General features: G+C 41.5%; 1 protein-coding gene across 1 annotated transcript in view; it reads right to left on the bottom strand.

Annotated features, from left to right (window-relative positions):
• The window catches only part of CREB5 (cAMP responsive element binding protein 5), a 215,458-nt gene that overhangs the window by 63,952 nt on the left and 125,441 nt on the right, over positions 1–26,065 (bottom strand). Inside the window, exons 5-6 of the mRNA XM_010577549.1 lie at positions 5,560–5,686; positions 3,303–3,413 (exon numbers count right to left, since the gene is read on the bottom strand). Of these exons, the coding sequence (XP_010575851.1) occupies positions 3,303–3,413; positions 5,560–5,686 (238 nt within the window). The remainder of the gene's footprint in view (positions 1–3,302; positions 3,414–5,559; positions 5,687–26,065) is intronic.

A 26,065-nucleotide genomic window follows, 5' to 3' on the forward strand; every position in this document is an offset into this window, starting at 1 on the left:
TGCTACACGTGCTATTCTGCATATTTTTACCATGTACACTTAGAGCTATATGTTTCCTCCACTTTCCAATGCAATATATTTTAATACAAAATCAATGTGTGTTTTTGGTGGGCAGCAGGAAGGTTTTATCCACTCAGCTCTGAATCTAAGAAGAAAGCAGTATTGATTTAGATGTTCACTCATTCATTTACTAGGACAGTTTTAAAGCATTAGGTGATAACCTAATTGAGAGGCACACTGTGAGGGAAACTGAGATTGTTGTGATAAATTAAATCAGTTCTGGGATGTCATCTACAACACTTTAATATCTGAAGGAACATTCTCCTGAAAAAATTAAGCAAGGAAACAAGCATCTTGGGTGGCAGTGGCTTGGTGGATTTCTATAAATGCCAGATAATACAAGCCGATTTAAATACATATAGGTAAATAAATTGCTTATTATAGAAACATAACATTAACGCAACACATTCTATATGTGTCTGTAGATGTGCTTGTGTATCAGACAATGTATGTACTTATCAGGCTGGCTTCCACTTCCTCCTACAAACTGATCGCGAACCAATCAAGGGTGTGAGTCTTGTGCCATCTATCTGCTCTCTCTAAAAAACCTGCCATCACACAGCATCCATGCTGATATTATTTATTCATATTTATTTTACAGAAGCAAATTAAGTCACACACATCACCAAATAGTGTTACGACTGCTGCATACCAAATCATGCTTGCATTGCTCAGGTACATACTTTCATGAGGCCAGAAGGATTTGGTCTCACATCTGGGTCTCACATCTAGACGAGCCTGTCCTGCATTCTTTCATGTAGGCACGAAGAAAATGCTGATCCATCTGCCATGGATTTGGATGGCTGATGAATCAGGCCCAAAGTCCCCCAAACCTCTCCAGTTACTGCAGTCATTAGCTGCAAGAAGCTTAGATGACTCTGCCTGGTCTTCCACACATACATTCTTCACAGTGTGGGGCCAGCCAAAGAGAACATAAGCAGTGCTGGATGCACCAGCAGTAATAGCATTAGCAGAGTTGGGGGAAATCTGAAATTCCTTCCTAATGCAGGACGCAATCCGGTAAGGTACTAAGCACCCTTGTTTTCGACTTTTTAAAAAAAGTCACCAGAGTATGCGAAGTCTCATGCTTTGAGCACGAAGCAAAGTGAAATAGTTAATAAGAACAAACATGTCTGTAATACAGATGATTCAGATTTAAAAATTCATGAACTTACATGTAAGAAATAATTTTGCTCTGAATATTTCCTACATTTCTTCCACTTTGTGTTCACGCAGAGTATTGTTAATAGATTCGTATTCCTCAAAGCAGTGGCTAAGTGAAGAGGCTTTTTACATTCATTGTGTGCTCAAACAGAAACAAAGTATAAAACTAGAATATAGAATATTAAAAATACCCCTGCGTTTGAAAAGAAGAAAGGTCCTGGAGCTCTGAATCATGCCTCTTACTCTTAAGAGTTAATGTGTGTAGATTTTTTTTCCACCTCTGGAAGAGTGGCAGAAAGCCCCTGAGAAGCAAAGGCGCTGCTTGTTCGCTATACTGTGTTTTGGAAGCGATAGCAATTTCGGTCTGAAAGAACTGTGCCTTCATACATTAGATTTAGGGACAAAACCTGCTTAATTAAAAAGTAATTTGTATTAATGTACAGTTTCAGCTAGTAAAGTACAGAATTCTCACCACATGCACCAATAATTTAATCTTGTTCTTAAGTAGCCTCGCACTTCCAGTAAAAAAAAGGCAGGGGTGCAGGGGGAGAGTAAACTACAGAACCTTTAGTCCCCAAAACAGATGCCAGTTTTAGATTTATTCAGCCCAGAAGTATTTAGCTTGGCTCAGCTATGCTTGTGTTGAAAAAACACTTGCCTATTCCAAAAAGTTTTTAACAAGCTCTGCTGCAGATGCTGTTGCCATTTGGCATGTCACCGTCACTGTGTGGTACAGCAGAGAGAGAACTCTTGACCACAGGTTTTCCTTGGCTGGGGGAGCCAACGTTTTTGGCTATTGCTCTTCTTCTGGCCAACTGGCTGCATGTTTACGGAGTGTGGTTTTAGACGGGGTGTTAACAGAGGTTGGGTTAACAGCCTAACCCAGACCAACAGTGAGGTGAAGGCATGACCTATCCAATCTAAGAAAACAGAGATAGAATAAGCTTGTATATGTTGTTGCTCTTATCCCAGAGTCTCTTGCATGCACCATACCTATAGACAAGAAGATATTTTTCTTTGCCTCAGGATAGATGACAACAACTTTAAAAGCTGTACCAGTCATGCAAAGTAGAAATATATAAAAACATGTGGTTGCTTAATCTTTGTCGGCTTGATTTCATTCTCTCACCTATGACAATTTTACTTTGGCAAAATGCCACTGAAGGAAGTTCAATGAAGTTACTCCTGTTTTCCACTATGATGAGATATCTTGAGAGGATAAAAACCCTACAGAGTTAAACTGCAATCTTCTGTCCTCGTACTTCTACTAGCCAGCAAATGGCAGTTCTGAAACTGAAAAAGCCTAAGTGTTCCTACATTGATCAACTCGGGTTCCAGGGATATTAGTGCCAAATACCTCCATGAGAGTGCATAGAAAGCTGGGGAAAACTCACAAATGCCCACCTGAAGTATAGTTTACCTACCCTAATCCTATACCAGTGCATATGCCTGAGAAGCCTTGACCTTGTAAGACATACAACAACTTTAAAAAACACTATGACATTTGACTTGTATAAAAAAATTATTTTCATCCAAATTCTGACTCTTCTATTTGACAGCAACACCTTTGTTGCACCCAAGCAATAGAAAACATCCCATTTTTATAAACATTGTTCGGTCTGCTTTTCTAACACTGCCATTACCCTGATACACCATGCACATATCCGGAAAAAACAAAGACTATGTACACTCCCTCCACATCAGACACTTTCTACTTCACTCTTTACTAACTTACAATTTTCTTTAAGCCAAGATGTGGAGCAGACATCAGAGAACCAGCCAGACCATTTGCTTAAATTCTACTAATCTGCCACAAAAATCCTATTTAACACAGTATGGATCAGATAGCCCACCCTTCACTTCAGTTCCCTCTCACCAAGAGTTCACCTAGGACTAGGAACATCTTGAAAGTTCATAGACACAAAGGCAATTTACTGCAGAGTATTAAAAAAGTGTACAACATATGACTAAGAATGAAGTAAGCAGTGTCTGGCTACATCCCCCACTGTCTGGCTAACCAGTACGCGAGAGCAATACAAGAAAAGAAAATATATATTTTTTTAATTTTCTGTTTTTACCATTTTGGCTTCTGAATGCATTGGGGGGACTTGAGGTGAAGCACACGGATTATTGATGTTCGGCCCCTGCATCCCCATGATGTTGGAGTTCATTGACATTTGTCGCTCCATCTTTTAAAAGAAAAAGAAAAAAAAAAGGTTTGAAAACGTCTGGAGACATTTGCAAGAATTTATGCTCAGTTTCTATTTAAATGGACTCAGTTTTATTTCTTCATGTCATGACTGGAAAAATAACAATCTGTGTCGTGAATTGCATGTGTGTATGCATGCAGGCGTGTGTTTCATCAGAATCGGCCCTGAAAACTCACAGCCAATTACAAAGAAAAGGGTTCTTTACTAAACAAATGTAGCAGCCACCCAGGTTTGAGCTTTTTTGTAATGATTTTCTCCCTTTCAATATAACAACACTTGGAGTTAAGTGGTTTTAAAAGCATCACTGTATAAAGTTGTGGCTTTCCCTGTCAGTGCAGCCCAACTTAGCTTGTTAAAAACATAAATAAAAATCCACAATCTTGAGTATATGGAAAACGAGTTGGCTCTTTTTCCTTCACTCGGACTGCTCAGCTGAAAAGAGTTTTCCATATGTCTTGTAAGGGAAGCTTTCATGTACTGCTGAGATAGCAAAAAAGAAAGCAGAACTCCTCCTGGCTATTGAGAGCCCTTTCTGCAAGCGAATCTCACTAGGCTGGGAGGGAAGGATACGATTTTCAAACAAAACCTGAGGGCAGTAAGGCCTGGATAAAATAATGTCCTGGGGTGTCTTCCTCGAAAAGAGGCAAGCCCTGTTACACTGCTAGTGACTGGTAGGGGGGATAAGTAGGGTTTTGGTGCTGCTTTCAATCAGAGCTAAGCACCCTGCCTCGCTTTGGGCCAGTCCCCTGAATCTTTGGCTGATACAGGAAAGAAGCTTTTGGATCCTCCTGAGCGTTTCCAAACAGGGGAACTATTTTTTGTGCCCTGCGGTGGAGTATTGACTCCCACCCTCCATGATCCCAGCAAGAATGGGTGCTGGGCCTGGGGGAGAGGACAGTATCCCACTGCCCGCTGGCGGGGAGAAGCTGCCTCCGCCAGGGTCCCTCGCCCTCCCCATGGGGCAGGAGCGGCTCCCGCTGCCATCTCCTCTGCAGCCCTTTCAGGAAGGCTGTGGTGCAGGAGCTGTAGCTGGGGCAGCCAGCGCTGATAGGGTCTGTCTCGCCTCCGTGCTCACGTCTCCGGGCTTCTCAGCCAGAGCACACCTGCTTGTCAGCAAGGAGAGCTGCCCGAAGGGCTCCCCGGCAGCAATCCGAAGGCCCTGAGCTTACACCGAAGCGGGATGTTTGCTCCATTTCAGGTTCCTTGGAATCATGCCAGAAAAAAACTGCCCACAGTGACATGTCTTTTTTTTTTTTTTTTTTGAAGTTACTGGTCAATATTCCAGGAGAGCCTTATTGACAAGTTACTAATTAATAACTTATTAATGACTCCTCAAATAGCAGCCAAACCTGAATCTTTGTAGCCCTGTGGAATGTCCCCCTTGCTCCAGCAAAGCCAGAACAAGCAGTGCTTTCCTCCCTCCCATGGTCAATTGCTCTCAGGCTGTCTTCCAAACTGAACATCCTGGAATGAAACTTAAACTTCTCCTCTCCCAGTCCCCTCTTCCCTGTGCCATCCTTACTTATCTCCACCCCTAATCTGCCCAAATGTCTTATACTGAAATGGTTGTTAAAATAATTTAAGAATTTGAAGCTACAACTGCAAAGCACCCCTGTCTCCCAGAAGATGGGAAATGTTCCCATCTCTGCAGAAACGAGTGGAAGATGAGCAGTGATCATGACCAAATTCTAATGAAGTGCAAGTTACCAGGCTGGAAAAGTAAGTCACATTTCTTTATTGTTAGCTGATTATCTCCCACAAACAAAAGGATTACTTAGAGTTCACTGGTGTAACTTATGTACATGGCTTTTCCAGTTTTGTCTGTCTTCAGAAAAAACTTTTTGCTCCAGCAGACATACTGATCTCCCCTACATGACCAAGTGTGAGAACCAGAAATTGTAGTCTCATGTAAACTGTGTCTAATCACTCTCACACTAATTAACATGCCATTAACTGCACCAGCAATACTCTTGTGTGAGATGAAGCAATGAAAAGGGTCTGGCTTCCGTAACTCATTACACTTTGGTTTTTCAGAAAATCCAGCAGACTGTCACCTCTGCATAGGCTGAATCGAGCAAAAAACCAACCTTCCTCCCCACCAAAAAACCCAAACCAAAAAACTTACAGGCATGAGTACAGCAGAAGATCCAGGCATGGTAGGGTTGGGCAGGGTGCCGGGCATAGAGGCAGGCATAGGCTGTCTTTGTCGGTTGTGTAGGTGCAGTAGTGAAGACAGAGAACCTGGGACAGGCCTAGGAGAAAAGGAAAGAAAGCTGTCACGGGCTATGGAGACCAAAACAAGCCTTACCATGCCAGCCATTGCTAGGCACAGGCAACTCTAGACAAGCAGGCGCAGATAAGCCAATCCCACTTTTGTCCTCTCCTGCATAAATCAGTAGAACAGAAAGTTTTCAAGAAACAGATGAATCATCTTCCCTCTACTGTTTATCGGTTAAAGCACCAGTACAGTTCACTGACAGAACATGAATGTAAACGCAACAGCCACTCTCAGGGTATGCACCTCTGCATCTTACAGTGGCCAGCAAAAGATTTCTACAGACAAAGCAGGAAAATTTCCTGGCATGCCACACCAGTGCATTGCTGTAAATTCAGCCCTCGGGAACAGAAATATCTGGCTGATAGCTTTGCAGACTATGACAGAAAATTAAACACTCTTAAATTAATTCTGAAATTTTACCACCTGTAAATAAACTACCCTAAAATGAGTATTTCATCTCTTGATATTCTCTCCTGTGAAACTCTACCAAGTCTTTGTTCCAAAGCAAGGTTCCTGATTTTACCAGTTAGCATGTCACCAGGGCACAGAAAATGGAAAAAAAGAAAGAAAATTAGCAAAATTATATTCAGATTAAGTAGCTTGTAAAGGCAAAAAGCACGGACTATAAAAAAGCAGAGTGAGTTATTTTGGCAAAAGGAGTTCAAAAGATTTAGAAGGATTTTTCTAAGTACAGCACAGGGAAAAGAGTGCATGTGAGAAAGCAGGCCCACTCAGAAAGAAGAAGAATCATAAAATTAATGGATTAAACAAAGCTGGGACAACTCTTTGAAAATAGCTTTTAAGAATGTGGTCTTGGGAATTAGTTAAATTAATCAGCTTTTTTCTTTTTTTTTTTTTTTTTTAGTTTTGAAGTTATGAGTGGTGTTTAGTTATGAAGGTATCAGTTGCCTGAAGTTTTTGGTAAATAGAACTGGTTACCTTTTCAAAAAGCATGAAAATAAGAAAGCTTTCACATACAGTGCCTCAACAAACATTGCTAGTATAAGCTACTCCATTAAATTCTCACAGAGTAGGATGCTCTGCAGTATAATAGGCAGTTTACACTGTTTATTAGGCAGGAGAGAGAATACACCTAGAGGTGAGAAGGACTGGAGAGAAGGGGGCATAGTCCAGGAGCTTGAAAAGCCTTTGCAGGGGGGAGCATGGGAAGAGTCTAAAGACAATTTGGAGCCTCTAAACATCAGCATTGATTTTCAGCCTTGGCAGAAGCATCCTTTGCTTCAGTGACAAATCCACAGCCAACCATGAAACCCTCAAAATTGAGCTGGGCTGGTCAGGGAAGCAGAGTCATAACCTCAGAGCTGCAAGGGGGAAGACAGTCACTTCTCCCACTTGGTCTGAACGGTGTCACACCAAATGATGGGGCTTTACTTCTTGCCCCTCCAACTGTAAGTGATACTGGCAATCATGAATACATACACGCCTCCTCTAACTTTAGCTGTCACTTCCATTTATCTAACAACAAGCAAAGAGGCCAAAGGCTGTGAGCAATGGGATTCACAGACCACCCATATGGAGGACACCAAATCCAGGCTCCCAAAGCGGAGGTGCCTGTCTCATGGCAACACCAGCTTCTTCTGACCTACAAGTCTCATCCTCTTCTGCCCAGAGCTCAAACCACCTAATCCCTTCTTCCCTAAAACTCCCCAGTATTTCCCATCCTTGGACTTTCAGTCCTTCAACCCTCCTCTCTTCAAGCCCGTTCCCCCCAGAAACATTTCTGTCCCAACAAATGCCACCTCAAAGTCCCTGCCCTGCCCAGACAGCCCTGCCCTCAGCTGCCCTCTCTTTAGCAGCTGCACATGACTGAACCCATCCTTTTGTCTTGGTTCTCCATGGAGAGAAAAAGCCTGTGTTTTGAAGGATGTTTTAAAAATTCTCCCAGACACATACAGTACTTATTCAGAAGGGGGGAAAAAAAACCCAAAACAACAACAAATGTATCTCAGATACAGACAAGAAGCTCTTCCTACGCTTCCCCGCTTATCTGTTGATGGAGGAATATGATGTACTTCACATCTTCATACCCCCCCAAAGAAACTCAAGACAGTATCTCCCAAATACGTTGTGCAACCCTGTGAGAGGGTACAAGAAGCACTGTGAGGGACCACAAATCAATTCGGGGATAGGGCACTCCATGGTCAGCTCAGCACAAGGCTAAGCCTAGGGAGCTGTAGAGGTGGTGTAAATGGAAAGGATGTAGTGCAGGAAAAATTAGCTCGGAAAATAATGTACACAGCCCCTGACCCACCCTACTCTCCACTTAAAACACAGCTGCTCCATGTACCAGCACTCATTTGCACAAGAGGACTGACGAATCATTAGGACAGGGTCAAAACAGCACGAAAAGCAGATTCAGTGATCCTTTGAAAAGAAGAAAGTGAGGAGTTACCAGGCTGAATGTGAGGAAGAGAACAATCTCAGTTTGGTTTCCAGAGGCTGTGGTGACCCCCACAAGCAGAGTCCACTTCCCACCGGCCCATCCTCACCTCAACTACCACCTGAGCAGCAGGCAGCAAGCTCAAACAGGTCTTCTCTATCTCGTACTTTAAAGTCTGTGTGACAGCTGCCATACAGAAGGGCTGAGACCCCCATGCTGGGGGGGGGGGGAGGAGCAGAACAGAGCGTGCTGCAGCCCCTGCCATGGATGCACCCGGGGTTTCCTCCCAGGAAAGTGGGCAGGGAGGAGCGGGCAGGAAAGGAGCAAGTGCTGGTGCACTCTCATGCCTGTCCTGGGACAAGACTGAGGTGTGCACCCAGCCACCCGCCCGCCGGAGCTCTGCAGCCCTCTGGGTCCACTGGCTTAGACGCAGCCTACAGGAACTAACAGGAGCAATGCATTCAACAGAAATATCACTTGAGTCTTCAGTGGGACCGAAGTAAAACAAGTTCCATGACAACAGCCCCTCCCCTTTATTCATTCTGAGACCGTCCCACATACAGACCCTTTGTACAATTCAGCAGTTTCATAATAAGCTTAGGTGTTAGGCTGTTTGACAGAAACTTATTTTGGCTTGACCTATGCAATTTGTGCAAGTGATTCTCAAGGGACTGCACAGTTTCAGTTTTGCTTATATGTTCCAGAGCCAAAAAAATTTCCAAAATTGCTTTAATGAGTTTGGGAATATGGGACTTGGGCAAAAGGGAATCATTGGTATTTATTAAAATGGCAAAGAAGCTTCCTTGCTGTCCCCAGTTTCACCTTTAATGCTGCTTTGCTTTGGGGGTCTGCATACGCTTTACACTTAGCTAGAGGAAAAAAAATCCTCAGTACTTCAGGTATTTTTTCTTGCTACACTCCTGCTAGTCTGTTCCCAAGGGTGTTTTTGCAAAGAGGTGCAGAGCAGTCAGAGAAACCTTGTGCTTCAAGGCTGACCCTCTTTGTCGAAAAGTCTGCACCGCTCCTGCCACCAATAAAAGTGCTACATAATGCACACCAGATTCCACTCCCCATTGGGGAAGCTGACATTGGCCAGTACTCACGGATACTTCTATTGCTTCCACACTGAATACAGGTCATCGATTAGCACGTGCTCGTGCGCGCTCACTTGCACAGAGTTCAGGGAATGTGTATGGCACAGAACCGTAATAGGCTGAGATACTCAATTTGTCTAAGACATTTCTTCTCCTTCCAAGGACAACACAATCTCTTTTGTTGTTGCTTTCTACCCTGCAGCAAAGAAAGCCAGTGAGAGTTTATAATTGTTATTTTTAATGTTGGACACATCGACTCTGCTCCTCTCTTTGTAAATGCTGAGGAGGTGCTGCCTGCAGCCTGTCAGTCAATATTGCTGACTGAGGATTTTAATTCCTTGGCACCTGTGTTGCTAAATAAATAGGGTTGTTGGGCAAACAGCCCACAAATAAAGGACAGATAAGATAGAGAACTGGCAAGTGCTCAACCTCACTGAAAATCTGGCCATCTGTGGGTTTTTTTCCCAAATCTAAGAATTTTGTGTTGCAGCAGGAGCCTGCTGTTGGACACGATGGGGTCTCAGTCAGCATTCGTACACTATCTCTTTGGGCATACGTGGCCTGGATGGATAGCGTTACGGTGGCTTAGTAAAATATCACATGTTAGCCAAGCTGCTGTAACTGACCACGTTGGCTCCCCTCCCTCTGCACAGCCATGCTAACACCATGAGTCATCCTTACTAACATTTAAACAGATGGGCGGTACCCTGGTAAGCCATGGTGACTCGATCATGTTCCATCATATGACTCTACCCAACAATTACAGATAACTCCACTAATGTAATCAAATATCTATGATATATACTTCGCTATGTGCCTTCTTGATTAATACCATATTCTGTCTGCTATGACGCAACACCTACCTGACCCAGTTTTCTAGATTGTCTGATGACTAAACACTACATTCGTCTATTAAAAGACTAGGCTTCCCTTAACTTGTAGTCTTCACAGACAGTTTCTGCAGATGACAATTTGCTGCTGAGGTCTCATAAGCTTAGGCTCATACTGACCTAGACCATTCAGGGCTATGTGCAGCTGGACTGATGCTATTTAAAGTATCACTGCAATATGTTTTCTATTATGGTAAAGCACTCCGGGTCAGTGGGCCTTACCATGACCTCTCTCCTGCTCCTTACTCTCCTGCATGTAGCATTCATGCAAGCTCAGCAAGAACACCTGCACTGCAACCCAGTTTGTTCTACTTTAGTTGGCTCTGGTATGGAAAAAATAAAGCCATAAGTATATGGAGTTGCACTGGAGCAAAGGAACTAATCTCTTGACTTTCTATGGCCTCCAGACCCAGCCAGCTCACACAGGAGCAACCCACAGGTGGCTGGTTGTGCTGTGGCAATTCGCCATGTTGGGTCAGCACTGGCTCAGGGATTTCTGCACCACACTCCAGTTACGCAACAGAGACTTGCCCAGACTTTCATCATTTTTATATATATATGTGTGTGTATATATACGAATGTACATATATTTATTACAACAGTGCCTAGAAGCCTTAGTTCAAAAACTGTGGGTGACGTCCTGCCCCAAAAAGCTTATAGACCAAGGATCAAATGAGGGAAAGCAAGTGGAAGCAATAGGGAGACTTGGGTGAATAAGGCTAATACTGTACAATCAATGTAATGAGGAGCAACCACTGCATACCAGCAGCCTGGATCTTTTCAAGGTATGTCAGTATGTGCACATGGTTTGGGTGGCTTTCAGGTTGAAGCACCCAAGTAGCCTACCATGCTAAGAATCAGCACAGTTGGCTACAGTCTACGCTCTGAATGTCTCATGGACAAGCAGGTATTGTCGGAATTAAACTTTCATTGCTAAAAAGTAAGTTCACTGGAGCATATGATTCTACAGACCAGCTGCAAATCACTTCCACAGGAGCTACTGAGGCCAGAGTACCTGGCCCAAGTGCTGTCCTTGGCCTTCAATATCTGAAAAATTCAGTCAGAGGGCAAAGACGCGGAGGGGATGTTTTAACCTGAAAAAAGTGTACTGACTGGAGGAGTTGCCTCACTTACTGCTGGTCTGCTGTTGTTTCATCCACAGTGCCATTATTTAAGCCTATCAATCCAACTATAGCTTTCCTCATTCGTGGTCCAGTATTTGAGGTGCTCCCTCCCCCCAAAAAGTAGGGCAGTTCTGTCTAGTTTCAATTTATTCGTCATTCAGAGGAGGAAAGAAAAAACAAACACAAAGGAAAGCAACAACAAAGCATCAGACAAGTACTTGGAATACCTCACATAGTTGCAGGGACCTCACCTGACCTGCCATATCCCATGTTTAACAATGTTTTAATCACAGCATCACCAGAGAGCCAAGCCTTCCAAAAAGTGGGTGGTTTGTGTCGCTGGGTTTTTCAGAGAGCCAAACCATATTCAGGGGAAAAGAAAACTGGCACCTAAAATTAATGGCTCCCTGCCAACCTAGTAAAGATCCTTGTTTGTATTTCTCAGACAATCCAGACATCTGCATGATGTGGGTAGATTATTATTATCAGTAGCAGACATTTATACTGTGGTGGTGCCCAAAGGTCCCAGCCGGGACCGGGACCCCATTGAGCCTGGCACTGTACAAACACAGATAAGAGACAATTCTTACACAGTGTGCTTACAATCTAGAGACACAAAACAGATGAAAAGTAAAGGACGGAGATAGAACACACAAGCAAATAAATATGCTAAAGAATTGCAGATAGTTTAGTGGCACTCCTCTGGTTTCTTTTTTGTTTCTTTGTATGTTTTTTATTTAACTCTTATGCTCAGAAACGACAGGACCGAGGAAGTTTGCAAGAGGAAGGGAGTAACTAAGATTGAGACACAGGAAGGGCAATACTCTAGAGAGGGAAAATTGTGGCTCATAACTTAGAGGATTTGGGGAGCACCCAGACAAAGCTATGCTTTCTGTAGAGATTTTTAAACAGAGTGTGCATATATTTTCATATATGTGTTACCTTAAGGTATTTTCCCAGTGTTGGATGAGAAGAGATTTCAGCCTGGGAAAGAGAAACTAGCTGCTGGTAAAGACACTGGCAAAGTGAAAGTGATGCTTGACATTGTTATGAGAAACTGGAGGACTGAGATAAGATAAGGCTAAGCTGCAAAAAGTCTTAAACACAAGAAGCTTGATTCAGAAGTGAAGGGAAAGCCCTTGTAAGTGTTTGAGGAGAGCTAGCACAATTAAGATAACAAGCTATACACTGGCACAGAGGTAGAAGAAATGCAGCAAAAAGCATCACAAACAGAGCAAGATGCAGCATACAGATATGAAATGATACGGACGAAGTCAAGAGCAAGCAGAGATGTTACTTCTCAATTCATAAATCCCTTGATGTCACCTAAGAAGCTGTTCACTGGGAACGCAGCAAACCCCATCAGAAATGCATTCTTGCTCACTTGCTTTAATTCACAGGGACAGAACATCTAACTGAAGGGAAAGAATAAGCCAAAAAAAAAAAAAAAACCAAAAAAGGACAGGGAATGGATATATGTACAGTAAAATACTAGAAACACCTCCAAAATTTGTTAAGAATTCCGTACTTTTCACCCGAGCTTGTAGGAAAAAAGCCCCACAAATCGGCAGCTCCACCGCTGCAATGTATTTAGTGGGCCAAACTCTATTTAAAGATTTAGTCAATGATAAATCTTGCCTTTAGAAACTCCAGTTGTGCTAATGCCACCTATATTTCCTGAACACATGTTTAAGGAACCTCTGCAAATTCAGCATAAGTACAAGGACCAGCAGGTCCTTGGAAGCCTCACAGAACCCATTAACATTTGCCTTTTGGCTCTTACAGGTCTTAGAAACTGCTGGTTTCAATCTTCCCTTCCCTCTAAATATTTCACTGGGTCTTATTGCCTGACCCATTACAAGAAAAATACGAAAAGCTAGAATGGTTTCTCAGACTATAACCTCCTCGGAGATTTTATGTTCTGCACAGTGTTATGCACACAGCTGGAACTCACAAATGATACGTGGAGGATAATGGCATAGTTAAAGCAAAACAAGGAAACACTGCGAAAGGCAGGTTCAAGGGATTATAAAGCACTAGCTCATATAAAAACACATTCTTGTAATAAAATAAAAAAGTGGGACAAAAACAAAAAACTGCAGCATAAACATGATTTGATCATGAAAGCAAGCAACGATGTCAAACTGATGTTCCACTGTCATCATGGTCTCCCAGCTCAGGAACAAGCTTAATTCTGCAGGAAAACACATGATTTTGCATCACCACAAATACAGGCATATCAGTTGTCATTGAAGAAAAAAAGGTAGCAGTAATACACAAATGTACCAAATGGCAGCTGACTTAAACCCAGGAATAATAACAGCAGTAAAGCTTACACAAACGTTTTCTAACATGTCCATTCTTTTTAAGGGTCGGTCTTAAGACTCCAGGCTGGCAAGCAAGTTCAAGATAACTTGAAAATTTAAGGCTCATTGAGGAAAAATGTCAACAGGTTAAACAGCTGGAAAGAAACCTAAGCCCAGCATCCAGACAAAAGTGACAACTGAACATCACGTAACTCTTCTGCCAGGTTTGTGCTACCTGAAGGTGCTGGAGCCTTCATTTGCTCAAGTGACTCCATTTGCAAACATGCTACAGCAGTGCAAATGGCTTTTATTTGACCTTCGCAACTTTGCATCTGAAAAGAATAGGAGGTTGCAAAAAGGATGGAGAAAAAGCTCCTTGTACTCTTGAAGGACCAAGAGGGTATTTGGAGAGTTCTCCATGAGTACTCACTACCAACAGATCCCTATACAGGAAATGTGGTAAAACAAATTTCTCAAAATTCTGTTTACCCTTATTATTTAGACCAGTGCAATTTAATAGAAATACTAAGATAAAAGAGCTTTGTAAACCCTGCTTTATAGTAAAACTGAAAAAAAGAATCTTTTTGAAGTGATTTATTTTTCCTTTTTTTTTTTTTGTTCTTTTTTTTTTTTAACTTCCCAAACAAAGCAGAAGTTTGTCTCTGAAAATAAGACGGTGAATTACAGCAAAGTCATGAAAACAAAGAACCAACAGTTTCTCCAGTGCAGGCTTGTTACCATGAGCTAATAATTCCAGACTTTAAGCAAGCTGAGCCTCTTTTTTAATAACTGCATGCCTCTAGGCAAAGTATTTCTACTAAAAATTATTGAGGCATGGAACAAGGCAAGGTGTGTGAGCTAATGTTGGATTGTTCAGTTACTAAACCAACTCCTATAGCAATGAGCCTGCTCTGAACTGACAGCTTATTTCTCTGTATACACTTGTATAAACACACTGCTTAAGGTCGAAATCTGTGTAAACTTTCTTTTCAATTAAAATGTCAAAGATGACAGCACATGTTTTCACTGTCCTCCACAGGATGATGGATGCTGCGGCAGCAGTTTCATGCCCCTGTGTTTCGGAGATGTTTGCCTGCCTGCATGTCTAAGAAAGATGTACTTGCTGATCTTCTCATAAGCCTGCAGGCAGACAGGACTGCTATGGAGACCTCATGCTTCAGATGGCTTAACATCTCTTGACTTTTTCTTCCTCAGCGTCCCCTCATCTGCCCCCACACCCAGTGTTGTAAAAGTTAGAGCAGGAAGGTTGTGGTGCCCAAGGAGGTTGGAAGAAGGGTCCTGAATTAAAACACCAGTTTGCTACTTAAGTGACAGGCCTTAAATCCCAGGCTGATTTCTATCACGGCCAATTCACTTCAAGCACCTAACTTAGGTCCCCACAGAAACACAGTTGCTGTGGTAGTCAACAGAAAGACACAGTGCACCCCAAAAGGAGCCTCCAGCAATTTTTCCAAAAAAAAAAAAGGGATGAATCTGAATCTTTACATTTCTTCAGCTCCATACCCGTGAAAATGAATAAAACTTTAGCCATCAGCTTCTCATTCATTTGCATCAGCCTAGGGTTTGTACAAAGCCAAAGACAGTAGCTCCAAACATTCCTGGGTGTCAAGACCATGTGGCAATACCACTCATAGCAGACGTAGCCATAATGCTACAGTTGGACTTGTAGCATCGATTTGGTCACAATCTTGCCAGAAAAAGACTGACTAATGAAAACAGTCTTGGTGAGAGAAAAACACTCCAGCATCTGCCACTGGCAGATTTAGTCTGTCTAAAGCTGACAAGACACAACTGTGCTGTATGCACTAAGGAAAGCTGAGTTTGCCCACAGTCACTAGTGAGGAAAGCAAGTAGGTATACGCATGTGAGATGATTTATTTACTGAGATCTAAATTCTACCCTCAACACCAAAAATACTATAAAAGTAACACATACTGTAGAAACTTTTAAAAAAAAGACATTATTTAAGAAAATACAAACATGATTTCTTAAACAAAATACCAAATAAGTAAAATAGAAAACTAGAAGCTTGGAGACGTCTCAGATGTGATAGGAGATCAGCGGCAGACCAAAATCCAGCTCTTAATCCCATCCTTTAACAAGAATACCATAGAGATACTCTGTGCTTTTTAAGACTCCTTGCTTTCCTAGCACTTCTGCCATCAGCACATGTTCCTGCGGTGCCCAGCTCTCTCTACAGCCCAGAGAAAAGTTAGCACTTGTGCATGGCCCACCACAGTCACAGCCCCAAACGTGCTCAGCGTCTCAAAGCTGCTGGTTGTTTCAGTGGGTGGCAGTGGGGGAGGAGGGAGAGGAGTACATACATTAGGGTGTGCTCCCAATTATCTGTTTAGCAAGTCACCTCCAGGTGTAAAAATATCTTAGAGCTGTCAAATAGCTATATATCTTCAGTGACCCTATTCCCACCTCCAAGCCACTTCACTGATTCCTTTCAAACTTTCATAAAGATCAAAATGAATATATGCCATTTCCTGGGAGGAACCTTTGCACGCGCTTCATCTCTTAAACATGCTAAAAATCCCAACTGACAGCTGTATTAGTACAAATTATGAGAAGCACGGGGAAGAGGAGAATCTCAAGGCAGAAAGAACAAAGTCATGGAGAACTGCTGCAGCTGTACTTCAACAGAGATCAGCTCCGAGCCAGCACTGTCTGCTCTCGTTATTTAAAGAGCTCACGTTGCCTTCTCTGCCTACATCTCAATGGGAGTTACCACGGATCCAGCGCATCAGTCGAGCAAACAGGAATCCCAAGCTCATGTACAGCATTTTTTACATAGCTAAGGCAAATTTCACTTAAGACCAGAAATCATGTTAGCTGCTATTTGCTAACAAAGTCCCCCAGAAGAGTCCCCCTGAACGGTGTGCTCCAGAAATGCCCCACGGCAATGACAGAAGCACTACAGGTAGTGGCTGCTGGAGATCTCAGACACTTAGATGCCGACACGGGCCAGCAAAAGTTTCCAGCCGCGTGCAAGGGGAAGAAGCGATAGCTAGTAAAAGTCATTGTCCACTCATGTGCAACCACAGATACATGGGAAAATTTCTCTCCCTACGGATGCACGCACACTAAGAGAGACAGCAAAAAAGAGCAGGCATTGAAAAAAGGTTATTTTATTCTTGCAACGAAGTGTATATTGTCATTGTAATTTCCAGTCACTATCTATGCCCACTCCCTCCCTTTTAAGTATTGGTTCGAGCATGAACCTGCAGCTAATTTTGAGGTTGGAGTTCATTTGTTTTCACATCAATGCAATTAATTTCCACTGGAAAATGCATCTCAGGCATTCAATCAAAATAGGCCTAAAATAATTCTGAAAAGCTCATCTGTCTCCAATCTATGTAATGTTTTAAAAATTGGATGCATGCCCTGCAATAACATTGCACTTCACAAAGCTTAAAGCTCTAAATTTGAGGGTATCAGTTACATTGAAACTGCAGTAAATTAAAACATCCAGTCTCTGGTTTGCATTGATTTATAAATATCGACAAAACTACTATTGCAGTCATTACCACTTTGGGTGCTCCGAGTTGAATTTTCAACAGTTCAGGGTTATTTTCATTCTTATCGTGGCTACAGTAGCCTTTCAAGTTACAGATCAAATTCCAGATAACATGTAAATCTTAAATCTTAGTTTTAAAAATATGCATACAAACCAGCCAATACTTATAATAAAAAGCAGCAAGTCTAAGTGGTCAGTAATGTCAGACACCAAGCACATTTTTTTTTAGACTCTCCAGCTTAAAGCAGAAAGGCTACTTACTATTATGAAATGTTTTAAATAGAAGCAAGTGGAAATGGGATAAAATATGAAAAGGCAAATATATCTAGTTTTTTTACCAGGAATCTGCTGTTCTCTTTTGAATCATTCTCTGGAATAAGAGAATCAGAAGCATATTCAAAACTTCTCTCCTGAAGAGCTTTGCACATTAGTCTACCTGGTGACCTTCAACAATGTGCTTGTTTATGAGCAAAATATCGCTGAGGAAATATAAACCTGAAAGATAAAGAGAGCTCCCGAGCTGTAACCCAGTTAACACAATAACTTGAGAAAACAATAAGAAGCATGAACATATCAACAGCAATAGAGCCAATTCTCAATAGTGTACAGCGTGCAGCTTTGCCAAAGACAATGGATTTAAACCAACTGGGAATCTCACTCATACGCACTTATGCACGCACACTCCATAAACACACAGTATATAACATGCACTACATCTAGTTGTAAAACAAGCTTTGACAGTGATCTCTATGTCTTATGCTTCAAAAGAAAACAAAAATCCCCACCTTACACCCTGACATCTGTAGACTACTACTGAGTAATTTCTCCTGACCCCTGGTGGTGATTAGCTTATGAAGTGAAGCAGCAGGATCACCATAATATTCACAGCATTTCTCCTGAAAGCACTGGCCAAATTCTGCCCTTGCTGCTCTTCTTGATACCATCACTGAAGCCAATATGCTGATCTGCAATCCAGCTTTCCACTATTCTTTGCATTCATCATATTTGCCTTGTGCAGCACGTACAGTACAGTTGAGAAAGACAAGAAGAGGTTGATCCCACCATGGCAGATGTTCTTTTTGGCAGGATGCTCTTGCCATTGAAGTTCACGGGATTGCTGCTAATACATTTAGAACAGGATAAGACCCATAAAAATGTACGACACCTATGAAGATACTTTCCTAAATTATACCCTGAAATGCTGACTTATGCATGTTAAGATACACTACCTTGCACTAAGAAAAAAAAGTTTATTTTACATCTTTACTTTTGAATTTATACTGATGTTTCTGGTTTAGTGTTTCACAGCTGTTTGTTTTTTTTTTTTAATTTGTTTTTTTTTGTCATTAGAGACCTGTTGTCTTAAGGAGGAAACATTCTCCCAAACCAGAACTTTGTGTTGAAGATTAAGACAGCATCTGCTGCACCAATTTAGAGTAAAGGGTTTAATGGTCAGTAGGCAGTCATGCAAAAGCTCAGGTCATCCTGTCAACTTCCAAGAGTCTGGAGTATGAACTAACACACTGTTAATTTTTTTTTCTGATTAATTATTTCAAGTCTTTAACATGAACTGTAAGTGTTCATGCCTACTCCCTGAATAGTTTTGGTTTGCGCTCTTTCTTTTTCCTCCACTTTCCCTTTGAGAACCACTGCTGAAACAGTGCTTTAGCTAGAAAGCTGCCATGCCAGGGGAAGTAATAGACCAGCATTATGATCAGCAGAGTCAAAAACTGAATTAGGTGAATTTTGAAACTCTGAGGATACTAGAAACTTTAAGATTTTGCACCTCACCGTTTTCAGCATTACAATTCAGCAAAGAGGAATCACCTTTGCATAAAATAGTTTAAAAAGACCAGGCTGACCAGGCTAGAAGGACCTCTGTAACTGCATTTGCATGGTTGAAGTAATGACACTCATCTAGACATAGCCTGAGTCTCCTGTAGACATGCAGGTCTGAAAACAGCCCTTCCAGGAACATGAGCGCTGTTTCAACTCACAGTGACTGCCCAATGCTGCAAAATCAAACTCCAAAGTACTGGTTTTCAGTGAAGTGCCACTATAGCCATTGGAATCAACTGCAACATTTGCATTAAGAGTTTCCAGATTTAAACTGTGGGAACGGGTACCCTGGAGTTGTCAGTCGAAGGCCTCTGACAATGTAATTTGTTTCTGCTGCTGGCCTGACAAAGTCAGAGCATGCTGACATTCAAGAAACATTAGCTGGTTTGGTTTTGTTTTGGTTTTTTTCTTTCTTTTTTTTAAACTGTTTGCTTGGAGCTGTTGGGAGGGCAGGGGAAAGGGACTGTCAGCTTAGGAAGGGGAAGAGACGGAACAGGGGGAATGGAAAGGAGATGTGCCCTTTTCTAGATGTTTCCTATAAAATAAACAAAGTGTTTGTCACACACATAGCTTGAGACATGCCGATACAGTGCAGGTGAACATGTAAAAAAATGTTAACTTTACCTAAACAATGAAGTGGCAGCTCCGCTCAGTGTACAATAACATCAGATCTATTTGGTTTGGCCCACAGGGAGCCAGACATTTGACTGATCTGTTTAAAATATCTCAACAGTCACATAAATAGGCCCAGTCAAAGCCTGTTGCATCACCTGCATTTATTTTTTACTGTTAATATTTAGCAATGGAAGATACAGAACTGTGCTCTATACACTTGCCATCTCCAACAGTATGATCTCAGCTCAGAGAGCAGCAGGAATTTGCACAGCAGTGAGTATGGCTGATTTCCAGGGGTCGGAAGCCATGGCTTACTCACTCCGCTCTGCGTTTTCTGTTGTTGTTCTGTTTCTTTTTTTTTTTAATAGGAAAGGCAAATATGATGAATGTAAAGAATAATGGCAAAGTCAGATTGCAGGTCAGCATGCTTTGGGTTCCCCCCGCCCCGGGTCTCTCTCTATTTTGTGAAGCACAGATTTAGCCCTGGTATTAGCCTACCAGATAACAAGTCCTTAAAATGGCTCATACATAAAAATTGATGAGAAACTCAGTGTTTAGGAATAATGATTCAGATGTATACCTTTTAGACAAACATGGAAATCTGCCTTTATCTCTTTCTCTATAGCAACAAACCATCTGAATCAACAATACTACACCTCGTATAAATCTGGCCCAGTCTATGTAGGATATGTAACAAAGGTAATCTGTGGCTTAAGACAAGAAATGCAGCAGTATATATGCAAGAGACTTTGCATTTGGCAGACACATACAACCAGCTGTTTGCTCTTTAGCTTGTGGCTATACATCTACTGGGACGTCCCCCACCCCTGTAAACCTTGCTTAGCTCCTGGTCTTATTTCCACTGTAGATTTAACCCTAAGCCATGGATAAGCATAGTGTTTGGGGTTTAAAGTTAAGTGTCATTTAGTATCATTTCTGACATTGCCATACATTATAATGAGCTGGTTTTTCACAGGGGACTTGGGATCTGATTTTAATTTGTGGTAGGGTTATGGTCACAATAAATGTCTATTTCAGATATTCATGAGAAGTCTCTAATGCAAATGGAAATAGAAAGTGGCTGTTTTCTTGTAGTTTCAAAGCCATGTATGTAAAACACACAGTACAGATCTATTCCACATGCAAACCCATTATTGATCCACCATTGCGCCCTGGCTCCTGCCCTGGCAGCAGACACCCCTGTGCCGAACAGTCTCAGCAGGTTTTATAGCTTGCATAATAAAAGAACAGGTTATGAAATCATTAGCACCTCAGCTGAGGCTGCCACAGGGATGCCCCTCTGTGTTCGCTGTGAAACGTTTCTTTGGCAGCTGCATCCTAGAAGCATATTTGGATGTTGTTGCTTCAGTATCACCACACGGAGTGGGAAGTAAATCAGCATTTTCACGTTCTGAACTAAAGTGGGGGGGGGTGGAAGTCTCTGGTCCACCTCTCAGCTAATTCTCCCCATTTACACATGCCTAATTCTAGGCATGAAGACCTCTAGGAAGCCCAGATGTCTATAATCACACTCCCAGCCCTACACAGCCAGCACTGCGAAGGACCTGGGCCATGCCTAGGGAGGCTGGAAGACACTTCAGCTTTGTCAAACGCCACACGTTCCAGCTCCCCTCGTCCCGCGGGCAGCCACTGCTAGCAGTGCTTCAGAGCAGCCCAAACGTAGGTGAGGGCTGACCTCCCCTTGGCTGGAGTCGTGCCTTGGGGTACAACGCACAGCCCGTTGGCAGTTTCTCCTCCATAAACGCAAGCCCAGGTGAAACTGTGTCACTTCAAGCAGCTGAAGCTAAACTTGCTTGCCCCTCCATAGGAGAATCCATGTCCCCAGTAGAAAGAAACAAAATCCACTTCTGGTCACTAAGCAAAGTGTCTATGGCCCTTTGGATGTTCCTTATTCCAGTCCTCAGACCCTTCTTGCAAGGTTCTGAAATATTTGTGAACTTTGCCCTTGCAAATGAGCAAGGTAGCACAACCATGATCTGGCTCGAGGACAAGTGGTGGCCCTAAATATCTAAGAATCTGAATCTAAGAGAAGGGAAAGATTGTGCAGCTTGAAGGAAAGCACTAGCACCAGGTGGGGAGGGGAACTTGGTGGAGCCAGTGAAATTTTACTGACTTGAGTCACCCAGGGATCTGGTCCACTGGTATTTGCATAACTGAATTCAATCAGTTTTACCAACTGCATGAGATAAAGCACCCAAAGAAAGGACCTGTGTCAGGTTCCTGAGCATTAAGTAAAGCTAGCTTGTGTTGCTGTCTTTCTGAATCAATGCAATGCACCGGGTCATGATTTAAGTAATTGAGGCGCTGGGGCTTTTTAAAACAGCGTAAGTAAATAGCTAAGCTTGATGTGATATAAAACGCACCACAACAGAAAGGAGAACTTAATGTAGTAATGAAAATCACTTACCCTTAATCATCCCTGAGACAGTGTTTTTACAACGCTACTTGATTTATTCAACTAGCAAACATGTCTCCTTTGACTTTTCTAATAACAGGCCATCTTAGCCATGCTTGTTGGGATTTGAGTTTGGTTTTTTTTAATCATCATCCCAAGTGCATTATTTAAATGTCTTTGATGCCTTTTCTTTAAAAGAATTTGCTAAGCAATAAATCATATTTATTTGCAAAGAAGACCCCCAAAAATCCTAAACAACCGAAAACATTACTAGGAAACTTTGCAAAAATAAGAGGTTTGGTCGCAGGTGTGTAACCAACGTTGCACATGTCTAGAGCAAATCATTGCTTAAAGACTTACTGAAGCCCACATTCATTGCTGCTGACAAGCATGCCACTTAGTGTCCAAGATTGTATGAAACGTTGTTTGCTGCATGATTTACGATGGTGCCCTTACACTAAATAGGAAGGACTGTAAACGACCTGTGCTCTGCTGAGCAGCTCCACGCTTCCTCTCACATGGAAGGGCCTCAGCTTTTGGAAAAGCTGGACAATTTCTCAAGTGAGTACACTCTTGTGACACTGAGGCTAGCCAGACCACAAACTATTTTATTATGTTGTGCAAAAACCTATGTGCAAAAAACCCCTCTTTAATTAAGATAGAGCAACCAGCACTGCGGTTGTAATTACCTTGGACTGCTTTACCCACAGGCATAATGAAATAAAATTGGGCCCTCTGTATTTTTGTTTTTTAAACTAAGTAAACCCAAATTAATTTATTCAACTCAAACCAGACAGGTTTCTCTTTAAAAGGAAGGCATATATGGTTGGAGGGGCTGGTGTAGGAGGCAGAATGACATGCAATGATGACTGTGAACTGCAAACTGCTGGCAAAACATTTGGCTTGCCGTTGGTCCGTGGCCAGTATTTTCCTTTGTTAATGAATCCCACATCTTTTCTAAGTTAAGCATTTTTTCTTCTCCCCCCTCATTTTATTTGAAACATATTTTAAATATTTTTGTTTTTATGACGTCGTGGAACATGATACAGCCCCCTTCTAACCCCGCATATGAGAAAATCAATTAAAATTTTGACATTAGGAGCTATGATATAAACATATGGTTCAACTGCTCAGACTTCTTTTTTTTTAAGCAATGTATCTGGGAGCAGTGCAAAGAGAAATAACCAAATGACAACTCCACATTACTGGATAAAAGTGATACCAACTGAAAGTGTGTCACATTCAGAACCTTGCTACTCACCAAACACAAAAACCCCTGCAAATTTGGCAGGCTTTGACAGACTTCCTCTTAGACTTAGGATTACATATTTTACATTTGTGTTCTTTTCTGAGGAAAATGTCCATTAAAAACAAAGCCATCCTGAATGCTGTGTTTAATACACCTTGTCTCATCCAGAGGACCTTCATTTTATGACTTCAAGAACACAACCTTAAAATGGAATTTTATGGGCTTCCTCATTAACTTCTGACTCTTCCCTGAACAAAATAGAAGAAAAAAATAGTTGAGAAGTTTCCCATCAGAACAGAAACGTGATTTTCAAATGCAATGATAATTTTTGGCATCCAGTCACAGTTGCCCTACTGACTACCAGTCCTCAGGACTACGTGACAATGAAAACCCTTCCAGCTCCCTTTGGTATTTCAAATCATCAAAACCCCAGACAGGCAAAATGATAAGTCACTGAAACTCCAGGGAATACAGGCACCAGACAGAAGATTTAACTCTAGGTCACTATGTGCAAGGTTCCCACTGAAGCAAAAAGCAGTTCTTTCCCAGAGGTGTTACAGGCAGCTTAAAGTGGAGAGTTATTTTTAACCTGTCACTGGCGAGAAAACAAGTTTTTTCAATCATCTTCTATGGACATCTAGTCTCCAATCCTGCAAGCATCTAGCTACATGAATTTACATGCCCTCCTTTAATACTCTCGAGTTTTACAAACCTTGCAAGATTTCTTCAGCCACTGTAACTCGTAGCTAGTTCTACCAATGGCAGAGACGATGAAAGTACAGCACAGTGCATTGCTGGCCCTGCAACCCACACTGGGTGAGGACAAAGATATGCCAGAAAAAATTAAGTTGCAAAAGCCTTTTCTGCACCAACCCCCCTTACTTTTCATAGCGTGAATGGTGCCGTGCTCGTGTTAGAAATGATGAAAAGTTTTTTCTAGAGGGTCCTGATACCTACTCAAACTCCAAAGTTATATGAGGATGAAGACTTCGATTACCTATAGGGTATATGCGAATTAAATATACTCTCTCTATTGCAGCAAATTCACTTGCATTGTAACTGATGTCATTTATGCAGAAAGTCGCAGCCAAGCTCAAAAGCTAGAGCTGGACTTTTTTTCCCCCCAGTCAAACAGAAAATTTACCAAAAGCAGCACTTTCAGGTTGAGAAAATTAATTAAATTCACTAATAAATTATATTTAATAAATCTTATAAGTCGAAAAGAATAGATATTTGGAAAAGCAGAGGTTTTTGACATTTCTAAATGTTCCAGTTTGAAATGCCATATTAATTTGGAAATTTACCTTGTTAATTTTAAAGAGTTAATTTTCTTGTAAACCTGAAAATTTCTTTGCTCTTTTTTATTTGCACAGAATAATTAAGAAATTAAATCATATTGAGTCAACCTAAATTATTATTTTTAATTTAGGTCACTAAGTCAACCTAAATTATTATTTTTCATTTCAATCACTAAGTCAACAAGTTTGTTATTCACATAGAACTAGTTACTGTTACAGCTCACCTGCCACAAGCACACAAATGACACAAAAGAAACCTTAAATCTGTCAGTTTTTCTTCATTTTCTGTTCTACTAAAAACAACCTAATATTCCAACTCATTCCTCTCTTTTACATCTTGTCTCCTAGATTTTTCCTAACTGATTTTAACAGCTAGCTAGAAACCTGAACATCAATATTGATGTATTAATGAAAAACAGAACACTGGTATTTTCAGAACTACCTTACTTAAAGACTGATGAGATTCATTAATAAATTAACCGTGTAGGAATGCTGTTTTCAAGGCAAAAGGAAAATAGTATATTCTACAGGAAAGTATGGGACTTTCTGTTTTGTTTTCCGAGGGGATTAGCTCTTCCAGCCAGGAAGTTTTTACTACACATCCAGATTGTGATTTGCTCCTGGTTCAACAGTGGTACAAAATCATCTTTGACATTTACTGAAGAGTCAGGCACAGCACTTTAAAAGGACAAAGCTTGTCTTGATTACAAGAAAAGAGGATGCAAACAAGGTGAATGCATGACAGTAAAAAATGTGCCAGCAGTATAGTGAGAGCCAGGCTGTATGCTCTAGGATTGCACTTTTTGAAACTTCATAAATATGAACAATATCCTTCCCTAAGCCTTTTAGCTCAAGACGAATATAAGATTGAGTCAGCATCACTGCACAGCCTTTTGTCAGTGAAAACACATGTTCAGTGACTGTTCCTCAGTCTCTACGTTATATTCCATAATAAATTATTAATTTTGCAATAGTAAAATAACTGAGCATGCAGAAGGGCAAGACAGAGTTTACATGTGATATTAGTGACAGCATATTGGATAGTCATTAGTTAATGGACAAATAGGAACACAGTATAGGGTATACAGGGAGTTCATTGCAAAAAGGCATTAATGTGCCATTACTTTTATAGCGGGAACAGCTTTTGCTAGCTAAGTTCCTGTAAAACATACTTTTGAGCTTACAGGGATATTAGCAAATGGATCCCTCACATGATGATGGACAAAGCTTGTCTCCTAGTTTTGCAAAACATGCTGAAAAATACCATGAAGGCCCAGAAGTTTTGTTTATGGTTTAATTCCCCTGTTTTTGTAAAAAGAAAAAGGGAAAAAAACCAAAGTACTTGAAACAGCTGACTGGTTTGGAAATACCTCAGAGATAGATTTTCTCATAGCGTTTTAGAATTCTCTTGCAATTCTTGACTACAAGCAGAAAATACAGATGCTTAGTCCAGCAGGGAACAAGACTTCATTCAGCTGTTTATAAACTGAAAAGTTATCTGGCTTCATTTTGGCTCACATTTCAGCCAAAAATGGCTGGTTGTCAGGACTCCCGTTTTATCTTTTCATGTTTATCAG

Source organism: Haliaeetus leucocephalus, unplaced genomic scaffold, assembly GCF_000737465.1.
Source record: "Haliaeetus leucocephalus isolate CR32 unplaced genomic scaffold, Haliaeetus_leucocephalus-4.0 Scaffold566, whole genome shotgun sequence".
Classification (NCBI taxonomy): Eukaryota; Metazoa; Chordata; class Aves; order Accipitriformes; family Accipitridae; genus Haliaeetus; species Haliaeetus leucocephalus.